Source organism: Harpia harpyja, chromosome 9 (assembly GCF_026419915.1).
Source record: "Harpia harpyja isolate bHarHar1 chromosome 9, bHarHar1 primary haplotype, whole genome shotgun sequence".
In the NCBI taxonomy this organism is placed as follows: Eukaryota; Metazoa; Chordata; class Aves; order Accipitriformes; family Accipitridae; genus Harpia; species Harpia harpyja.
Window position 1 is genome coordinate 25,087,548 of NC_068948.1, and position 21,313 is coordinate 25,108,860.

Consider the following 21,313-nt stretch of genomic DNA (forward strand, 5'->3'; position numbering starts at 1 on the left):
GTCCCCGTCCCAGGCCAGGACTAGAGACTGGTGCTGGACAGACTGCGGGCCAGGACTGTACAGCACCAGTCCCATACTGGACCCGTCTTATACAGCACCAGCCCCATACAGCACCAGTCCCATACTGGACAAGTACCATGTAGCACCAGTCCCATATAGGACCAGTCCCATACAGGACCAGTCCCATACAGCACCAGCCCCATATAGCACCAGTCCCATACTGGACCAGACCTATATAGCACCAGTCCCATTCTGGACCAGTCCCCCTCCCAGTCCATACGGGACCCGTTACCCCTCGGCGCAGGGCCCTCCCATCCCGTCCCGGGGGCGGGGCAGGGCGAGGCGGAGTGGGCGTGGCGAAGGGAAAGTGGGCGTGGCTATGAGGCTGCGCGGCTGGCGCGGAGTTGCGCGACGCTCCCTGCCTACGCCCCGCCCCCGCTCCCTCTCCCCGTCCCCTGCGCCGTGCGACCGCGGCGGGGCGCGGAGTTTGCCTCGGTCCCTGCGCGGCGGCTGCCATGTCCCAAGATGGCGGAGGCGGCGGAGCTGAAGGTGCGGCGGGGCGGGCGGGAGCCGAGCGGCGCCGGGGCGGGCGGGAGCCGAGCGGCGCCGGGGGCCGGGGACCCGGGACCCGGGACCCGGCAGTGCGGGGCTGAGGCCGGGGCTGAGGGGGGTGTGGGGATGGAGTGAGGCAGCGTGGGGCTGAGGTGGTCTGTGGGGCTGAGGGGCTCTGTGGGGATGGAGCCAGGCAGTGTGGGGTTGAGGGGTCTGTGGGGATGGGGCCAGGCAGTGTGGGGCTGAGGGGATGTCTGGGGCTGGGGATCAGGCAGCCTGGGGCTGAAGGGATGTGGGGGACTGAGAGGATGCATGGTGCCAGGGGGATGTGTGGGGCTGGGGGACTCTGCAGTGGGCCCAAGGAGGTGTGTGGGGCTGGGGATGTTTTGCAGACAGATGGGGTGGCCGTGTCGGGCTGTGGGACAGGGGGCTGTGGGGTGGCAGAGGCAGGGGTTAGGGCTGTACTGGGGTGTGAGGCAGTGGTGGACGAAGAGGGGTGGGAGCCAGCTGGGGGGCTGTGGGGTGGGGGGAGCGAGGTGTGGGGCTGTGGGGACAGCCGGTGTGGGGTGCAGAGGTGAGGAGGGATGGGGATTCTGGGGTTGGAGTGCACAGGGGGGCTGAGGTGAGCCAGGGGATCCTGACTTGGGGGCAGAGCCATGGGGGGAAGGTACAGGGACCACCGGAGCAAAGGGGCTGTAGCGAGGGTGCCGGGGTCAGAACCTTTGTGCACTGAGCGACGGGTGAAGCTGGCGAGTACGGCAGCGAGCCTGGTGGGCTTGTCCATGAGAAGAGGGGCTGAAAGACCTTGGGGGGCTTTGGAAGTGCAGAGCCATGGAGAGAGAGATAGAAACCCAAAGGATGGGAGAGCCGAGAGCCGGAGTGGTTCAGAGCCTTGAAGGATGCTAGGGAGAAGGTAGGGGAGCAGAAAAGGACCGCAGGCTGGAGAGGGGATGATGCGGAGGCAGGTTTGGGGTGCAGTATGGGACGAGGGAGCAGAGACCGTGTAACATGGTAGTGCTGCACCAGTGCTCACAGCTGGATGGGGTTTCATCTCCCTCCACTCTCTTTTTCTCGTTTTTTTAGGAGTCAGAGTGTGTCACCACCTTTGCCCACCAGACTGTGGAATATGAAATTGCCCCTGGTAACTAATTCCAAAGCTGATTTTTTTTTTTTTTTCTCTCCTTGTTGGTGGTTTAATATTTTTTCCCCCACAGGCTGGAATATAGGTCTTAGCTGGCTGAAGTGGCCTAGGAGTCCTGCCCCCTTCCCCGTGCTGGGAACAGTAAGACATTTGGGAACTGGCACCTTTTTGGCAGCCAGCCATAGCAAGAACATAATTCTCCAGAGTAATATTTATCTGTAATCTTTCCAGCAGTGCCCTGTCCAAATTTTGATACAGCTTTATGGTGTGATCTTTCTCCCTCCCCTAAAACTTAAGCCTGACTACAACAGGAGCCCTATCAAGTGGCAAAACATTAACAGTATTAGCGGAGAAATTGGTTCCGATAATTGTAACTGGGTGACTTGGGACTGCGCAGAAGTTGAGCTCCAGCAACCGCGTCTGTAATCCTGCAATTTGGGGACATAGTTTAGCAAACGGTAAAGCTGAGCGTGACCCAGGGCGACGTGTCTGTAATGTTTTCTGCTCCGCTCCCTCTGCGGATAAATCCCTGCAGAGGAATTGTGGTTTAAGACTAGGTGTAGCTTAGTGCACAGGTTTACATCTCTGGGGTTTGGCCCCTGTCCCCGGGTGCCAGCCCTTTGAGGCTTCTCCAGTTTACTTTTGAATTTCTGCTTCCTTTCCCTTGTCCATCTCCCCTAACCCCCTTTCTGGTTTCCTTGCCAGGAGTTTGTTTAAGCTTTTTACCATCTGTGTCTCATTGTAAAAGCAAGACGAGCCAGTTGAAAACGAAATGATTTCTCCTTATAAAGCCCGTAGTTGGCTTAAGACACTTTCCTTTATTTAAAAGACCGAACGGTGACTCCCCTGGACAGAGAAGAAGTTTGCGGATGTGCCTTGTTCAACAGCAGCACGATCAGACTTGAGTCTGCTGCAGATCCAGCCGCTACCCAAGCCTCAGGTGCCCTCTGAGAGCTCTCGATTGCCAACTCTTACGGCAACAAAGAGAGGTTTTTTCTGCTGCTCTGATGCTCTGAGCGGTAATCGGAGAGGCTTCAGGGGTAGATAAGAGTCCACAGCTGCTGCAGCGGTGGTGACACAGCCATCCTATGTCACGAATGCAAGTGTTTTTTAACAATAAATGTGAATCTCGTGCTGGTGAGCCATGCTACACTAATCTCCTGCCAGTTGAAGGACTCTGGAGGATTTTTAGGAGGAATAGGTGTGGGAAGAGGTTGGTTCTTTTACAATGATTGTTGCAAAAGGGGAGGGAGTTGGTAAGAGGAATATTTGATAAATGTGCATCCCTAATGTGTCTTTTCTGAGAGGTATTTAAAACAGGCACTATCAAAGTTGAGAGACCCCAAGTTGAGCTTTTTCCTCTTAAAGGCAGAGGTTTCCTGCTTCTAACAAATTCTCCTGGCTCCAAAAAGGGGGAAAAAAAATAAAGTTAATCATTCTTCTCTTGAACGTATCACCCAGCAAAGGTAATAAGCAAATCCCACACAACCTGCAGGGTTTGATGTGCTTTTTTCTACATGAAACCTTAATCTGACACTGTGTCTGTTCTGTATTGGGGACCACATGGCACTTTTTGTAATGACAGAGCTGGCTTTGATAGCTTTACCAAATACTTCCCTGTTTTTTTCCCCACTGGGAAGTAGAACATCTGTCACGTTGTCCTCCTAAGATGCTGTGTTTTCGTCGCGTGGGTAACAAAATCCTCATACAGCGAATTACACTGCCTTAAAACCCCTTGGCACGTAGACCAGAATCAATTAACTATCTAATAAGCTTGACCTGTAGATTATGGAGGCATGCCTCTTCATTCGGTATTTGTAAGTGACTCTAGAAAACTTGGTCTGTAAGATGTAAAGTCGAGATGTTCCCATCAGCTCTTCTTGAAGGAAAACTAGCTCTGATGGATTTGAGAATCAATCCAAATGCAAAATACGCCTCCTGTTAAACTGGTGAGGTTTCAGCTTTTATTTTGCATTTCTTTTATCAAAGGGGTTGCAGTTTTTTGGCTTTTCTGAACTCACAGAAGCCAACCTTTCCCCTCTACTCCACTGCAGCCGGATGAAGCCCCTCCATGGAACCGAAATTGTGGATTTAAACCCCACGAAGTTATAACTAATTTGAGAACAATTCTACTACTGTTGAATCAGTTGCATTTTGGGAGCCTAAAGGGAAATGTCTTTCTAGATGCAGAGTGGTGGTGAAACTCTGTGTGCCTTTTCTTATTTAAAAGGGAGAGTGTTGGGAGTTGCTCCTATCCCAGGTTTAACCCTCTTTTACTTGCATGAAAGAAAAGATTGTGCTATAATTTGTGTGTGTATATATACGCACAGAAGTATATATGTGCTTCCACAGCACTCTTTGTCATCCCATGGATGTTTCTGCTTAAACAAGTTATTCCAAAATCATATTATGAGTTCGGGAGAAGGATGATTTTGTGAACGACTGCAGGATTGAGCTGAGTTTCTAGGTCTCTTGCCTGGTGTGACTGCGGAGAGGTCTCTGAGACCCTTTTTATTTTTCCTTCTGTGAAATGGGAATAATTCTCTATTTTCTCCGCTTCGGGCATCTTTCAACTTAACCCTGTCAGGCTTGTTGGACTCATGGTGAGAACTAGGAGGTTGCTCTTGGGGAGACTCCTGTCAGTGAGGCAGGTTGATAAATGATGCCAGCCAAGGTATAGAGGTGGCGCCTGATGCATGTTCTTGCTTAATTGCAGCCTTTCTCATTAATGACTGACGTCTGTTTTCAGATTCGATGTCTGATGTGTCTCTTTAGAGGAATATCGGGCCAAAACTGGGCATTCCCAAAGTATATTTTAGAAATAAAAGAATAAAAGCAACGGCTGAAAACCTCTGCAGTCACACTGGGGCTTGGCTTTTCTAAGCCAGCCTGAAGGAGACTTAAAGCGAGAGCTTTAAACCCAGAGAGGTACAAAAGCTTTAGTTTAAATGCAATGTTGACCCTACAAGAAATTGTTAGCATTTATTCGAAGAGAAGGTGATTTAACAACCATTTGGGTGTCAGGAACTGCTCAGGGCTCCATTGAATCGGGAAGTGAATGCTACCTTTTGCATTTCCAGATCCAAGCAAAGTATCTAAAAGTAAAACCAAATCTAAATATTTACAGTTCTGCTAATAACGAGTTATTGATGACAAGGGGAACTTCAAACTTGACAGTGTCTCTTTTAAGGCCTCCACCATCTTCCTTAATGAACCCATGGCTTGTTTTTGGATTGTGTCTGTCACACAGCGATTGTAATGGTGGTCGTTTTATTTTCTTGCAGCATATGGTTATGAGCTTTAGGGTATCAGAATTACAAGTTCTCTTGGGCTTTGCTGGAAGGAACAAAAGTGGAAGGAAGCACGAACTTCTCACAAAGGCCTTACAGCTGCTGAAATCTGGCTGCAGCCCGGCTGTCCAGATGAAAATTAAAGAACTGTACCGGCGGAGGTTCCCGAGAAAGATCTTAACCCCTTCGGACTTGTCAATGCTCCACATTCAGGCAGGGCAACTGCCTTCGGCCACCGCGCTGACACAGGGCACCGTGTGTCACCTGCCCTATGACCACAGCTCTGCTGCTGCCGCCGTGCCGGCGGCTCTGCTGCCTCCGGTGCCTGTGCTGGGACCCAAGCATGAGACAGACGTTCAGCACCTATCGCCACCCATCCACCCTGTCCATCCGGATGTCAAGATGAAGAGGCTGCCCTTCTACGATGTTTATGATGAGTTGATAAAACCCACCACGTTAGGTATGTTCAAAAATGCTCAGTCCTCTTGTTCTTTGGAGGCTCCTTTTGTTCGCTCAGATAGAAGGATTTGAGCTAGAGACCTTTCAACAAGGAGTGGTGTGAGTGGATTCAAAAGGCTGATATCCACATGAAAGTGGGATTTCATAGACTCATGGAATGGTTTGGGTTGAAAGAGACCTTTAAAGGTCACCTAGTCTGACCCCGCTGCCATGAGTGGGGACATCTCCCACTCAATCAGGTTGCTCAGAGCCCCGTCCAACCCGACCTTGAATGTCTGCAGCGATGGGGCATCGACCACCTCTCTGGGCAGCCTGGGCCAGTGCCTCACCACCCCCAGCGTAAAACATTTCTTCCTGACATCTGGTCTGAATCTCTCCTCTTTTAGTTTAAAACCATCGCCCCTTGTCCTGTCGCTACAAGCCCTACTAAAAAGTCTGTCCCCATCTTTCTTATAACTATTGAAAGGCCACAGTGAGGTCTCCCTGGAGCCTTCTCTTCTCCAGGCTGAACAACCCCAACTCTCTCAGCCTGTCCTCATAGCAGAGGTGTTCCAGCCCTCAAATCGTTTGAACCGATAATTTCCAACTCTGGGCTGCCAGAAGTGGAAGCTTTTAGTTGCTTGTCAGTCTTGTTCCAAATTTATTTGCATGAAAAAGGCTATTTCTCTCCCAGCTGACACCTTTTCTGTTAAGTGTATATTTTATAAATATATGTAAGTTTTGGATTATTTACTGTTTTCACTTGATAGAGCCTCGGGTTTTCTTTGTGTTCTGAATTGTGAAGCTTTCTCTGGTCTGTGGTATGTCAGCATTTGGGTCCTAATCCCAAGAGAATAAAAACATGGATAAATTGGCATGGGCTCCCTTTCTGAACAAATCAGTGAATGCCAGGAGAGTTAATTATAAAAAGTGGTTTGTTATTTTTGCAAACAACTGGTGTTACAACTTCCAGCAAAATCCTCCGCCACCTTTAAGTCTTAATTCTGCTTTAATTGTTAACAAACATGTAGTCCTAAAATCTTACAATATCTAAAATTAATGAGCTGTTTTATGCATAATGATCCAGCTTGAAGGTTGCAAAGATGAGAAGAGGTTGACTCTGTGGTGATGAGAAAACTTGACGTCAGGCAGGAAGCAAACGGGGATCTTAAATAAGAGCCGAAATGGGGTACGGCAAAAGGGCAAAGCTGCTTGTTTTTTGACATGATGTGGAGGCCGAGTGCTCCGATGCTTGTAAAATTTGTAAAATAGGGAAGAGAAAATGTTGGTGTTTGCTTAATTCCAGAAAAGTTGTGTGTTTGCTGTAATCTTTAAAATGCTGGTGGGGAGACGTACGGTATAGAGTTAGCCCAGTAATTGCTGGTGATTTTGGAAGCGCTGCTGCACTTGGGGTGATCTGGGCCCATGAAGAAGGGAGATTTCTTCTGGTTTTTAGAATAAGTTGTATTTTTACTTTAGATTGAGCCCTTCTGGCCTCTTCGGACTATATCCACCCATCTTATGCCTTTTAAATGGTTTTTGCTTGGATTCAGGGTGGTTTTCCTTTCATATAAACATAGTAATGTTTGCTAAAGTGAAGATAAGTGTGTCTGTACTCCAACCAAAACCCATGTGTTTTTGGGGGGGGGGATTTGGTTTTGTTACTGTTTTGCTAAAAATTGCCTTTTCTTAGGTTTGGCTTTGTTCAATCTCTCAGAAAACCTGTGGTTAAGCTTCTTCCCTGAAATGGGATATGCGCCTTGCAAAAGAAATGATTTTTTTTTTTTTCTCTCCCTTGATAAAACTCCCTTCCTTATGTGTTGGTGCTTGAACTTGAAAGAGTTTTTATGTAATTCCTAGGGGATCATGGACTTTTATTTTTGCCTTCTGGTGGTTTGTGTCTTTCTTCGCCCTTTAGCTGTGTAAATGTCCCCTTCCCATTCTTTTATTTTAGTTACTTGGGGCAATTTTATTATAAGTGTCCAGATATGAAGGTTGTGGTATCAGAAAAATGTCAGAAATAAGCAATATGTGGGAAGGAAAAATGAAAACAGGATGGAGAGGGTGAAAATGGGTGGAGACAGTGTCACAGGGTTTAATGATAAAGCCTCCTGGACCGTCCATGCTTTGTTTGCTGCAAGTGAGGAATATCCAGGCTTTGGCTTTCCCACTCCCCATCCTGTATGAAACCTCTAGCTGTGTTACTGTGAATCTTGGAGATGTCTGAATCTCGGAGATGTCGGTGTTACTCTCTGGGTTGGATGAAGGCTGTCAGCTGAGCAATACCACTGGTTATAAATTGCTTGTTAGGTAGAGGTTGGTTATCAGTTATAAATGGAGGCAGCAGAGAACAGAGAAAGCTGCAAATTTTGAGCAGCTTTACCCTGGCGCTGTTTGGAACAGAATCAGGATCAGATTTTGTCATCGAGGAGTGAAAGGCTTAGGCAGAAAGTCCTAAGATGGTCAAAATTCCTCTGAATGTCTCCAGTCCTTTCTGCCAGCCCGTTGCCACTGCTGCACGTCCTGGGGAAGATCTGGCAGGTCATCTGCCAGGAAACTCAGGGCCTCTCATTCCTCGAATTCCTGAGCTGCAGGAGGCTGGAGAAGCAAAACCCCTCACCCCACTGAGGAATCTGTTCTTGAATGTGCTTTTTGGGGAGGCCAGCGTAAGGGTGTCCCTCTCCGAAGGCAGGTGGCACAGAGGATGAAGCTAACCTTCTCCTCTGCAGATCCATAGTCGCTGTGGATGGTCACGCTGTGGCCAGCTCATCACAAGTGTTACCGAACTCATTGAAATAAATAAAAGATCAAAATATGAGATTTACACTAACACATGCCACTGTGATAAAGTCCTCAGCTTCATTGTCTCCTGACCCAGGGATGCTCCATGTCCCAGAGAGCACCGGTGGGAGCTGTTGTTGCTCAGGACTTCTCCTGATGGGTGTAAAAATGAGTGCAGAAGAGGCCAAATCAGCTCTTTGCAAATTACACTGGCTTACAATGTCAGTGGTCTTCGTTCTAGGTTACTGATACTCTGCAAATATTAATAAAATAGTTAATGGTGGTTGTGAGGGAGGCAGACACCTGCCAGTTTTACTGAGGGAGAAGCTCAGGCATAAAAGAAGTAGTAACTTGGTTAAGGTTGGGGTAAGAGAGGGGGAAATCCTGGTTTATTTTTACATGTATTTTGCACAGAATGTTTTTACTGTGCTCATCACTAACCCTCGCATAAAATTCTTGATTCTCCTATTATGTGGGTTTCTCTGCGTGTGTTTATTTTTAATCAAGGGCATGGCTGGTTTTCTGGAAATTCGCCATGACTCTGACCATGTGCTCAAGGAGAAAATGGCAATGCCTGATTATTGTTCGGCAACTGTACTTACTCCATAACCACAGTAATTATTATAATTTCTAAGGCAATGGATGACCTCTGGCATTCTCTTTGCTCCACATTTGATCTCACTCTTCCCAACCTGTCTGCTGATCCCTGGGAAGCGTTGTGCAGCTCGTCGTGGACTCGGGTGGCTGTTGCAGACCCAGGAGAGTGAGCGGGCAGTTTTCCCGATTTCCTCACCATTTGCTATCTGTGCAAGCCACCTTACTTTCCAGGCCTCAGTTTTCCTTGTAAATAAAATGATGGAAACTGAATGTCTACCTTGAAAGACAGACCTGATGCTTGGTTACCTGGTCAAGGACTTGGAGGGCCCCTGCATGGGAACTGCAGTTCCTTTTGATGACAGATTGTGTTCTGCTTTTAGAGGATGCTGTCCTGTGTTTATGACAAGCCTTGGCGCCTGCAGGGGTAAGGATGACTTAATGATGATGTAATTTGTCTTAAATTCTCTTTTTCAGCCTCAACAAACAGTCAACGGTTTGAAGAAGCTCACTTCACCTTTGCTCTAACCCCCCAGCAAGTTCAACAGATCCTCACCTCCCGGTAAGCGAAATGGCATCTCTCTGGATGCTTCCCTGCTGTGGCTGCATGTTCTTCCCTGGCAGAATGGGGAGTGGAGTCAGGAGGAAGAATGGGCAGAGTTTGGATGAGCTGAGCCTGGCAGATGAGGAGGTCAGGGACAGTTGGAATAGGAGGAAGCGCTGAATCTTAAACAATTCACGTTTCTGTGCTGCAGTGCAGTATGGGAGAATAAAATGCCAAGCTGGGTGTGGAAAGGGGAGTTCCTTGATGTCAGCGGTGCTGTGCTGCTTACAGCTGTTGAGGACCTGCCTCAAAGCTTGCAGAGTGGAATTCTTGTATGGAAGAAAGACAATGTGGTAATTAGGGTAAAAACATGCTAGTTAATCCCAAAATTTAGGACTACCCTCCACCTGTGCTTACAAACATGATCATTTGTTTGTACTGGCAAGCCTGTAGTTGGCATTATATTCTTAAAACTCGGCAGTAGGAAGAACCTTTGAGGTTGATTTTCTGCTTTTCCCACCACTCTCTCTTCTGTTCGATGGGCTTTTGCTTTATGTCCTTGTTTGGACTATGCCTGCTAGTTCAGACAGGTATTACTTGTTTTTACAATTCAGCTGCACTGATTTTATTCATAGTACAACTAACATGTATCAATATTAATATAACTTAATAAAATTTTAGGCTGTTGTAGTTGTAATTCTCCGTTAAGTGCTGCTGACAGTCTTAAGAACTTTTCTGTTGCAGAGATATCTTACCAGGTGCCAAATGTGATTACACTATACAGGTGCAATTAAGGTAAGGTAATGTCTTTTTGATGAATGCATTAAGTCCTGTTCCCTGAGCTAGTGCATTGGTATTAATTTGTCCTTGATTTTGCTGAATCGTGCTTGTAGCACTTGATTTTGTTTGCAGTTGCGTGTCAATTCGCTCAGAGGAAATTTTAAACGTTTGGTGCTGCATTCTGAACTCTGGTTTCTATATGGGAGTGAATAGAAAACCTATATGAGTTTTCTATATGGGAGTTTCTATATGTGAAACACCAAACTAAGAGGGTCTTTCTGAACTCAGGCTGAGTGAGTGTTCGTGTTGTCTTCTCTCTCTGGGTGGCACTTTGCTGGCACAGGTGACATGGCCTTGCGCATGAGTGTTTTCAATTTTAAGTGTAGTAAAATCTAATCTTTTTCAGAGCTTTGTGTACTTATATAGAACGCATTTCTTTCTCTTCTCCATTTTAATTATTTGCTTTATTGCAGATTCATTGCAAAAGGCAGAATAAAAGGCAAAACCTACATTACCTTAAAATTTGGACATTTTTTGATATCCACCTAGTTATTACTCAGGAAAATGCAAGACATGTTGGAGAGTGTGAGTAGGAAAATACTTGAAAGTACCTCACGGATTACCCTCTGATTCTTGCAGTCAGCACCAGGGTGGTTATTTAAGTGCCTACCCATGCTGTTTTGCGGCACTGAACAGGAACTGAGGAGGTTCCTGCCCAACATTCAACCCTTGGCAGGGTTAAAAAACATTAAATTTTATTATCAGGGGTTTGAACTTGGCAAAGAGACAGAGAATCACCGCTGTACTCTCAGAAAAAAGTGATGAGGAGTTTAGGGCTTTAGTTATGATATCTGGAAGTCTGAAGAAAAGTGGTTATTTGAAATTGAAGTCTTTGATTTAATTCAAAAGAGAGCCTTTTGGTTTTCAGGAGGGCGTTCCATATTAATTATGATTCTGTGACAATGTCTTTCTGATATGGGGCTTTACAGTCACAGTTTTCCTGCTGTGTCCATCTGTTCTGCTCTTGCGCGCAGAGCTGGTAGAGTGAAGCATACGGGCATCCTGTTCCCTGAAATGCATCAGGAGGTGGGTGCTTGGAAATGTCTCTTCTGTAGCGCAGAAAAACACCATGTGTGTTTTTGAAGGACCGGTTTCAGTGTGTATATATGTCTCTTACTGTGTTTTGGATATTGGAGATGAAACAGAGTTTACCAAACAGTCCACCAGGAAACTTTCAGGAGTCTCCTGGGTGTCCAGAGTGCATCCCTTCACCTGAAGAAGTGAACCTTTATTCAGCAAACTTTAGTGCAGGAGTTAAAAATGACGGTGGGACCATTTCTTCTCTCCTGCTGATATGCTTCAGCATATGCAGTATTCTCATGTTGCCAAGCAAGAAAAAGATTAACTCTCAATTTTATTCTTTGTTTCATTTGGCAAGCAGAGAGAGGTTAAAGAACAATAAGATCAGATTTATTTTTTGAGAACATTGGTGGTGTGGCTCTGTGTCGGCGTGACATGCCAGGGCTTGATCTTGCAGCTCAGAAAAAGCCGGACGAGGTCACAGTCTGACTCATGACTACGCAGCAGGACTGTGGTTTCAGCATGGGGAGTCGTCTCTGGCGGAGCACCCTCCTTTGAGAGAAAATAGAGCGCACGGCCATCTGATTAAATGGGATTAGGATTTGAAGCAGAGCCCATTCTGGGTTGCTGGTGCTGATGGTTGGACTCGATGATCTTAAAGGTCTTTTCCAACCTAAATGACTCTCCAATTCTATGATGAGGGAGGCAATGGTAGGATATCGAGCGGTGGTGGATGAGGTTTGAGAGAGTCCAAACAGTAACCAGTCTGTCCTATTGCAAGATTCACTTTGGGTCAAATATAACTTTTTAGTTCCTCAGGTGCTTGTGTTGGGTAACTTAAACAGATGTAGTTCCTTGCATCTTGAAGCGCTGCAGAATCTATAGGTGAAGTTGCACGTGATTGTGCCCAAACCTGGATTAAACCATCTGATACAACGCTGCTGGTGTGGGAATTATATCAGGGTGGCCAGACTGAATGGCAGTCCTTCTTCATCCTAAATGGCACCTGGGTTAGCTGTCTGTACTGCTTGAACCCGGAGCTCGGTTTGTGTCATTCTTGGAATGATGTTAGGCCAGAGGAATACACTTTGCCTTTGAAACGTCGATTCTGGATAGCCTAAATTGTCATCTGGGCTGAAAAAAATTAGCCCTGTCCCTGCACGCTTCACAGCATGCACGTTCGCAGTTGTTTTAAGTTGCTGGCATTTTTCTGTCTTGTTTCTTGTATCGCTTTTGCTGCGCGTAGGGTTTGAAACACGTGTAGGGCTGTTCATCTGCTTAAGTGTTTTCCAGCCATTGATCTGTTCTGCTTGGAAAATGTTTTTCCCTTTTTAAAGGGAAGTTTGGCTGCCATTTTTTGCAAGTGTCACCACTCACTTGCTAGTTTCTCCTTCCTGCTTCTTAGGTTTTGCTTGTGTGAAACCAGCTGTCCCCAAGAAGATTACTTCCCTCCTAACTTATTTGTCAAGGTCAATGGAAAACTCTGTCCCCTGCCTGTGAGTAAATCTTATTTCTTCTTAGTATGTTGTAGACTAAAGTCTGCCCTTTTACACAGCTGCAGCTTCTAGTGAGTGCAGTGGGAGTGTATTTTCTGGAAATTAAAGACTGACTTGAAGAAATGGTGTGGTTAGAGCGAAAAGTGATTTCATATTACAGGGCTGTGGATTGGTGATGAAAGCTGCTCTTTGATTCAAGGAGTGTGGGCTTTAAGTAGAAGAATATGCAAACTTTGGGGCTGATTTTTTGTTTGTTTGGTTGGTTTTTAAACCAGCAGATTCCCTGTCTGGTTTTTTTGCATGCCTCTTTTGACAAGAAACTTGATAATAAAAATGCAGAGTAAAATCTGAGATAAATGGAATAATGGCACTGCCTTTAGTTTATTGCATTGCAGGAAGACCTAGATGTTCCAGTCAAGGCTGGGGTCCTTTGTGCTGGGTAATGTGTAAAAACATAATAAGAAATAGTGCTTGCCCCAGTTTACAGTCCAAAAAGGGATGTGATTCAGTGTCACAGCTAGGAAAAGCATCAGAGGTTTGACAGTCTTAGGCCAGTTCCCTGTCAACTGTCGCACGCTGGCTTTGCTCCATTATAGCTGGCACCTTTTGCAATCAAACCTGCAGAACAGCCTCTAATGCTCTGCCTGAGCCGCTCCCGTAATATTTTTAGAGATTTGCATTTTTTGCCTCAGATATTCTGTCTGGTTTGGGCCGAGACAATTAATAACCTGCTTTAAAAAATAAAAATAAAAATAGAGAGAGGTCATTTCCGGCCTCGTGGGGCAGAAAGAGGGAAGTGCATATGAGATGCAAGATGGCTAAAGGGTCCCCCCCAGCTTCTGCTCACAGATAAGGTTTCTTTAGTTCATTTGGATGAGTCATCTGCAGCTGAGAAGCTGTTTGTGCGGGCTGTGCGCAGCACAGCAGCTCAATGGGAACGCTTTTTTTGTTTTACTTCTGCTTAAACCGTGATGAGTGGCTGCTGAATCAGTCTCAAGCTGCCCAGTCTAACTGAGGGTGATGAAAAAAGGGTGGTGTAAATCTCTCTGAATTACAGAAAAGGCACTCTTGGGCTGAGTAATGGGATGGGTTTCTAATCAAGTTGGAATGTGGATATAATGAAGCAAAAATGAGATCAACGTGACATTTCTCACAGGATGTAATTTTTTAGCTTCCCAGCCTCATTGATCTGGGTAGGATTTGGTTTTTAATTCAATGCCATTTGTGCCCAACACATCCTGGACTGACAGTTCTGTGTTGGTGGAGGGGTTCAGCTTATGATGGGATTCTAGTGTGCTTGTCAGCGTAAGGATATTAGAGGGAACCTTTATTCTTAATTTCTTGACATTGAGGAATAATAATGTACTGCTTTGAAATTTGTGGAGGAATTCTCATACAAGCTCTAAGGTGTGACATGAAATATATGGAGGTGCAATGTGCCATGAAGTAATTGGGTTTGTACGTGGCCTTACACCTTGGAGAGAATTTTATATCAGGTAATCTTTCTTCCTTTGCAGGGTTATCTCCCACCCACAAAAAACGGCGCAGAGCCAAAAAGACCCAGCCGCCCCGTCAATATCACTCCATTGGCACGACTTTCGGCAACTGTCCCAAACACGATTGTAGTGAACTGGTCCTCAGAGTTTGGCAGGGTGAGTGAGGTGAAAGCTGTTTCCCATTTGCTGCTGTTCCTTAACTACCGGTTGTTTGCAGCCTTGGGTCATTTTTGCAGTAGCATCAAGCTGTGCAGATCCCAGAGGGCCCTCTCCTTTTCTGGTGGGTTTTTTCTAGGTCTGAGCAGTGTCAACTTCTTTTCCACAGAACTACTCTCTGTCGGTGTACCTGGTGAAGCAGCTGACGTCAGTAACGCTGCTACAGAAGCTAAGAGCCAAGGGCATCCGAAATCCAGACCATTCGCGAGCCCTGAGTAGGTATCCCCTTGTGAAGGTGTAACTGTGCTTGATCTGATCCTATGCTAAGTCCGGGCAGACAAAGCAGGTCTGAATTAGCAAGCGAGGGCAGTTGCAGGTCTTTGTGTGCACCCCTTCTTGCAAACCTGCCCACGCTTGCCAAGTCCTGTTGATGAGAACCTGATGGGAAGGTAAGGACTGTAAAGATAATGGATTATTTTTCAGTGATGCCATTCAACAAAGCTCTAAATCAAACTGTCCTTTAGATTGCTGCCCATCTCGGTTGTGATACTTCTAAAACACATGTCCCGTGAGCAGCAGTGGTGCCATTGCTGCTTGTGCTCAAATTGTACGCTGTTGCCCTACAACCAAATATTTCCCCTGGGCTGTCATTTTACAGGAAGGGTGTAAAATCTTTTAAGGTAGGGACTGTCTCTTTGGTCCAGCTAAGGAGACTTGCCGGAGCTGTTAACCTAATAGTAGTAATAGTGTCTGCTGCTGTAAGCATTACCTGCCTGTAGTTTGCATAATAAGTGTCATGGTGCAAATTAGAAGTCATGTCTGTACATATTTATGCATGTAAAAGAAGGAGGATGTTGACAGGAGACCTTTTTTCCCCTCCTCTTCTTTCAGTCAAAGAAAAACTAACAGCTGATCCTGACAGTGAGATAGCTACAACGAGCTTACGAGTTTCCCTGATGTGTCCAGTAGGTTTCTACATTTTTGTTCATTTTTCTTGGACAGGCCTTTGTGAACAGCTTCCCGCTTTACCTTACCGTTGCGTAGGAATGCTTTGTAGTGAGACGAGAGCTAATGCTGCTGCAGCCCTGCTTTTGTTGAAAAGTCAGCTTTGACTCCTAAATAAAAGCAGAACCGCTTTCTTTCACACATAAAAAAATTGCCAAGTTTGTTGGCCTAAACTGCCTAGCCAAAAAATGTCTTCTGTTGACCTGATCCTTGTCTTTCAGCTTTGCTATTAGCATGTGTTTGAGGTAGAAGTGAGCTTAAAACCAAAACAAAATGCAAAAATACCCTCAGGAAAGCTTGTTTTCTCTCACATGTTAATTCTTCATTGACATGTAGTTTAACCTCTTGTTAAACATGCTAGAGTGCTGGGCAGGGGAGAAAAGGGAATAAGCAGGGAATAACACCGCTGGCTTTACTTCGTGCTGTGAGAGGTGGTTAGTACGAAACCAGCCTAATTTCCTCTTTCTTGTCCCCTAGCTGGGTAAGATGAGGCTGATTGTGCCTTGCCGAGCCACCACATGCACCCACCTCCAGTGCTTCGACGCAGCGCTGTACCTTCAAATGAATGAGAAGAAACCCACATGGACTTGTCCTGTGTGTGATAAGAAAGCCCCGTACGACAACCTGATAATCGACGGGTGAGCTGAGCAGGCTTCTTACACAGTCTTTAGCCTGGATAATGTTTTTCTTTTAAGGCTTATCCTCTAATGCTAGCATATATAGACAAGTTACAGCCTTGAATAACTTAAAATCTGATTTTCATTCCCTAAACTGCTTTGATGCCCATCTGGAGAGATTTCTCCTGAAGAACAAGAAGCCTTTGTCAAAGTCTTGGCTTCCTTGCTGGAAGTCTCTGCAGAGGCAGTAATGAGGGAACCTGCTTACCGGGGTTTGAACAGAGCCCTCCTGTGTACATCAGCCCATCGTAAAACTAAACTGGCAGGTGATACGGCACAGATTTTAGAATAGTAATTCTTCGTACCCCTTTTCACCCAACTCCTGAGCACCATCAGTCCCGCGTCATTTCTGCCGTCCGTGTGCGTGTGTTTATGTGTGAGTCCTTGTAGTGTTTGCTCTCCCCAGCTTGTGCTTTCACCCGGCAGGTTGTTCATGGAAATCCTGAACTCCTGCACGGACTGTGATGAGATACAGTTCATGGAGGATGGCTCCTGGTGCCCCATGAAGCCGAAGAAGGAGAACCAGGAGGTGTGCCAGACGTCTGCGTTCAGTGGGATTGAGGGTATGGGAGCTTTGGTCACCAGTTCTGGTTTTGGATGTCTTTTTTTGCCAAAGCAATGTTTACACTTACAATTTTTACATTTACAAAGCAACATTTGGAGTGTTTCAGATCCCATCTGGGAGCCGGTATTTGGGATCACACTGAAATACCAGGAGCATGACAGGCACTTAGCAAACCACTGTGGAGTAAGTGCTACAAAAAGCATGAAAAATGCAGGTTCCTCTTGAAACTGCAGCATTAATTCCAGGTGGGCTATGGAGACCTGGCCGTTAGTGTGGGTATGCTTCTGTTCTGGGATGGGGTGTGGATTTGCTACAAGCTGTTTCGAAGTCCCGAGTATATGGCAGGGTTGTCGTGCTTGTAGAGGCAGCAGTGTTTCACTCGTCTCCATTTCAGCAGCTGAAGCTGATGGCTGATTTTCCTCTGCAGCCAGCTCCCTTTACACTGTGAGCTCCGAGGGCAAGAACTCGTCGGAGGGCAAAAAAAAAGTGGAGGTTATTGATCTCACTCTGGACAGCTCATCGGATGAGGAGGAGCCGCCTGCCAAGAAGCAGTGCCCGGTCTCCAGCGTGGCTCTTCCGACAGCAGCTGGGCCCAAGGGGTAAGGCAGCGCAGGAACCCGACCCCCCCGCTTTGCTGGGCTTTGGCTTGTTGTGCTTCCTGCTCTCTGCTTGCTTCCTTTCCTGAATGCTGATGCCGTCGCAGTAACCGGATCCGAGTCTGCTCTTTCCCTGGGAAGCATTGCTGCTGCTTTCCACATCTGGCCAGGGTGAGGTGACACAGCTCATTGACCACGGGATGGGGGAGGAGGGAGGGCTTGGTTTTGCTGTAGGTACGGTAGCGTCAGGGGTTTATTTTGGCGATAACCAACAAAGGAATTTTGCCCTCAGCATGCCGTTCTGCTTTTGTTAAGGTTCATTGGGTCTGTATTCTCTTTCAGGGTATTAAGTATTGATCACCAGCCGTCTTCTGTGCTTCGAAGTCCTCCCATGGCAGCTCTTGGCAGTGACTATCTCTCCAACCTCCCCGTTCCTGACTACCATCCTTCCTACCAGGTGCCCTCAGAGCTTCAAGGTAACAACCAAGACCTCTGGCAGCATTTACCAAATACACACAGTTGTACCAGTTTACCAGACTAAGCAGCTGGCTGTAACATCTGGTGCCCTGGCCTTCTATTCCACTGAGCTATGGAGGCCTTTGGGTCACGCACACACTTCGTCTTTCTTGGCCTGGCAGCTCCTGCAGAACAGAGCAAGTATTTTTGAGTGACAGAGTTCACTGGCCCAACACAGAAGAAGGAAGAAGGAAACTAGAGTACCTACCTCCTGGGGCATGACTCCAGAGAGATTTCTCTAGGGGCCTGCAGGTGAGATCTTGACTGGCAGAAGAGCTTGAAATCGGGTTGTTAATTACAGATCACAGGTAGGAACGACCCAGGTTTTGGCTGGTTAGCGTGTCCCAGGGCCACCAGGGAATGAGGCTGTGACTTCTTTTCGTGGGCTCTTGTTGTTCCTGGCTGGCAGGTTGTGATACAGGTTGTGTGTCCTAACCCAGCAGAATGAAAGAGAGGGACTCATGTCCATGACTGAGGAGTAAACTCTCCCTTCCTGCTTAGAGGGGAATAATAAACCATTCCCAGGAACGCCCTGCTCTGGGAATCCCCATGTGCTTTACAGGAGTTATTTATGCCACGCTTGTGCGTAAAGCCTGATTTTACAGGCAGGGAGGCTGCTATCCAGAGAGATGAGGCGATGGGCTTGAGTCTACCCATCAGGTCAGCAGTAGAGACCTGAAAATACTCTCTGTCCTGCATGCAGTTCACGTGTCCCTCGTGCCCGATTTGATGCATGTGTGGTTGCTGTCTGATGGAGTGAGTTTGGTCAAGACCCTGAAGCAGAGCGGTTCAAAGTGTCGTGGTGTTGCCAGCCTGGTCGGGGCTGTGCTGACTGAGCCCTTTGTGATTTGCTGAGCTTTGCTGGAACTTGGTTTTGGTGCCAGGCCCCGCGACAGCTCTAGAGAAGTGAAATTTAATTGGCCCTGTGCTGTTTCATTGCTGAGGCCACACGATGAGTTACAGGGGGGCTGTAGGAACAGAGCTGGAGTTTGTGATGGAGTTGGAGCTGACAATATTGTGGTATCTAGTACTTGGAAGCAGCCTGAACCCATCTGTTTCTGTCTCTCCGTTAGCGTGGTTTGGCTCCCCTTCCTGCCAAGAAGTTTATTTACCATCAAGAGATTTATTTTTCCCCTTTTTATTTTTCTAGGTCTGGATTTGTTTTCCTTCCTTCAAACTGAAAATCAGGTAAGTTGGGTTTTTGGTGGTTTTTTTTGTTTTGTTTTTGTTTTTCTTTTCTCCTTGCCAAATCTGCAGACTGGCAAACGCATCCCTCTTCACTCAGCCAACCTTCCTCCTCCTCCATCCTCTTCCTCTGTGAGAACTGTTGTAGGACAGCGGTGGGGGTGCCAGCTTTGCGGTTGCACGGGCATTGCCTGACACTGCAGGGAGACACTTAGTGTCTGCCCAGCACCTCTCCTCTTTCACAGTATCCGCTTTCTTGAGTCTGCCTCACTAGGGCAAATTCAGAATTGCCGAGGGCTCGGAGGTGGAAGTGTTTTGCTTCTCTGGGGCTGAATCCATGCAGACGTTGGAGAGCAAGGGTAGAAAGCGGTGGGATTTGGCGACAGTCGCCAAGAGTTGATTTGTCCTGTCTGCGTTGTGCAGAGGTGGCTCGGTGTAGGGCATGGATCCACGCACGTGTGGCTTTTCAGGGTGGTCACTGTAGGCTCCATCTTCTTTCTCTGTGCTGGGCTTTATTTCTTGCTGCTGCCGCGTGTCTTTTCTCTGCCATTCTCACCTCTGAAGCCTGCGCTTGCACTGGGTTGTGCTGACAGGAGGCAGCGGGTGTCAATGGTTCAGGGCCAGTCTTGGTAAACTGGTACATTGATCTGGGGAGCTCTGGGAGTGATCCCTGCGCGACCTGTCCTCTCTGTGGGCGCATGCCCTCTCTGAAGGGCTGCCTGGGCCTGGGGCCGGCGTTTTGTGGGTACTGTGAGCTGATCAGGGGTTTTCCTTTGCTTGGCAGCATTACAGCCCTTCCGTGATCACCTCCCTGGATGAGCAGGACACGCTCGGCCATTTCTTCCAGTACAGAGGCACGTCTAGCCACTTCATAAACATGAATCCCCTGGCCCCTGTGATGGCAGGATCTCACAGCGCCATCAGCCCTGCTGGTGGCCGCATCAGCAGCATCGTCTCCACCAGCGCACTGCGAGAGAGCCACGGACACAACGGGACAATAAGTAGCAACGCGGCGCTCCCGGGCTGCAGGCCAGACATCATTTCCCTGGACTAAGCCCATGCTGAATGGCTGTTATTCCCTCTACCGGGGATGGGAGACAAGGGCAGGTTTCCAGTAGCTGCCTTAGGGATTGGCTTCCCTCTCTGGGGCTGGAAGGACCTGACCAAGAACGCTTTGGTTGTGTCTCTCCTCTCTCGACTGAGGCCATCTCCCCGCAGTGTAACCAGTGCCCCCAGGCCTTGCGCTGGTGGTTTCCAGTCCTCCTCTGTTAGGAAGGATACGTCCCACGGCTGTATCAGTGCATGCATGTGCTCCGTTGGGATGTTCTGGGGAGGGCCTGTTTCTGAGGGTTAACCAAACCCCATGACTTTAAAGAAGTATTTTAAAACCATTTATATAATGTAGGATTCTGCTACAGATATCAAAGAGCTGAGGAGGATAATTCAACCGCCCCACTGCCGCGGGAGCAGCACCCGCTGCCCAGAAGCAGCAAGTCCTGCACATACACCCACCCAAACCCCCCGTGGACCCTCACAAGTGAGGCTGGGGCTGGCTGTGGCTGCCTCCCAAGTCCCCCCCTGGAAATTAATCCTCATTTTTAACAGAAGGTGGCGGGGAGTGGGGCGAGCAGATGCAAACGGGGCTGCCGTGGATGAGGACAGGGTGAGGTGAGCGACCCGGAAGGGAGGCGGTGCGGGTGCCCTGCCCATGCTGCTGCCTCCTGCCTGTCCCTCTAGTGACAGTACTGTCTCAGTTGTAATTACGATATATTTTTTAAAAAAATGTAGATTTGTTTTCCTCCTTTTAAATATTTCCAGTGCAGACCTGTACAGAGAACAAATAGATGATCTATATTTTCAGTTGCAGCTTTTGTACATATGAAACTCCAAAGACTCCCCTGTCTCTCTATCTACGTGAGGACTAAATGAAGGTTGTGTCATCTCCAGGGACGACGCATCACCCGTTGCACAAATTATTTATGTATTTAAATGTATTCTTTAGTTTGTAACCTCTACAGCAATGTACCTGCTGCTTTGTGAGTGTCCAAACAGGCTTGCTGCCTGCTGCCAAGCTCATCTCCGAATTCCTGCAGCGACAGGCAGACAGGTGGTGTGGCTCATGGCAAGGCTGAGTGTGGAGAGGTATCACATGTAGCAATTTTTTTAGCACCTTTTTTTTTTTTTTTTTTTTTTTTTAAACTGCTCCTTCCCTGAAATTCAAAGCAGTGTCCATGCTGGTGGGTCGGGATGGGGGAGCAGCGCACAATATTCTGCTTGGACGATTTCCTATTCCTTGTAATCGTGGTAAATATTTTAATGCAATAAAGCTGTTAAATCCTGAAGATCTGCTGATTTGTGTGGTGACTGGCCGTGTGGAGCTGCTCTGGTTTAGCAGGAGCCAAACTGCTGCTGCTTCTGCTC

The 21,313-nt window shown here is 47.3% G+C and overlaps 1 protein-coding gene across 8 annotated transcripts; it reads left to right on the plus strand.

Moving 5' to 3' along the window:
• The first annotated feature begins 229 nt into the window (after positions 1-229).
• Positions 230-21,234, plus strand: PIAS3 (protein inhibitor of activated STAT 3). Of its 8 annotated transcripts, XM_052796537.1 has the most exons (16): positions 265-549; positions 1,636-1,693; positions 2,523-2,792; positions 4,978-5,443; positions 9,274-9,358; positions 10,085-10,135; positions 12,606-12,696; positions 14,214-14,348; positions 14,518-14,623; positions 15,240-15,313; positions 15,831-15,991; positions 16,457-16,593; positions 17,023-17,194; positions 17,534-17,667; positions 18,858-18,895; positions 19,677-21,234. In XM_052796537.1, the coding sequence occupies exons 4-16, from the start codon at positions 4,981-4,983 to the stop codon at positions 19,944-19,946; spliced, it is 1,917 nt and encodes a 638-aa protein (XP_052652497.1). In that variant the 5' UTR covers positions 265-549; positions 1,636-1,693; positions 2,523-2,792; positions 4,978-4,980; the 3' UTR covers positions 19,947-21,234. The 8 variants fall into 8 exon arrangements, 6 of the variants coding, with proteins under 6 accessions (XP_052652500.1, XP_052652499.1, XP_052652498.1 ...); XR_008236601.1 differs by lacking the exons at positions 1,636-1,693; positions 2,523-2,792 and adding an exon at positions 17,830-17,959 and having other exon boundaries at positions 248-549; positions 19,677-19,759; XM_052796536.1 differs by lacking the exon at positions 2,523-2,792 and having other exon boundaries at positions 263-549.
• The last annotated feature ends 79 nt before the right edge of the window (positions 21,235-21,313 follow it).

Coding starts and splice junctions, on each gene's coding strand:
- PIAS3 (XM_052796535.1), top strand. CDS start 526: ATGGCGGAGGCGGCGGAGCTGAAG. Junction 15,314..15,830: donor GAGTTTCCCTGATGTGTCCA/GTAGGTTTCTAC, acceptor CTTGTCCCCTAG/CTGGGTAAGATGAGGCTGAT. Junction 15,992..16,456: donor GACAACCTGATAATCGACGG/GTGAGCTGAGCA, acceptor TTCACCCGGCAG/GTTGTTCATGGAAATCCTGA.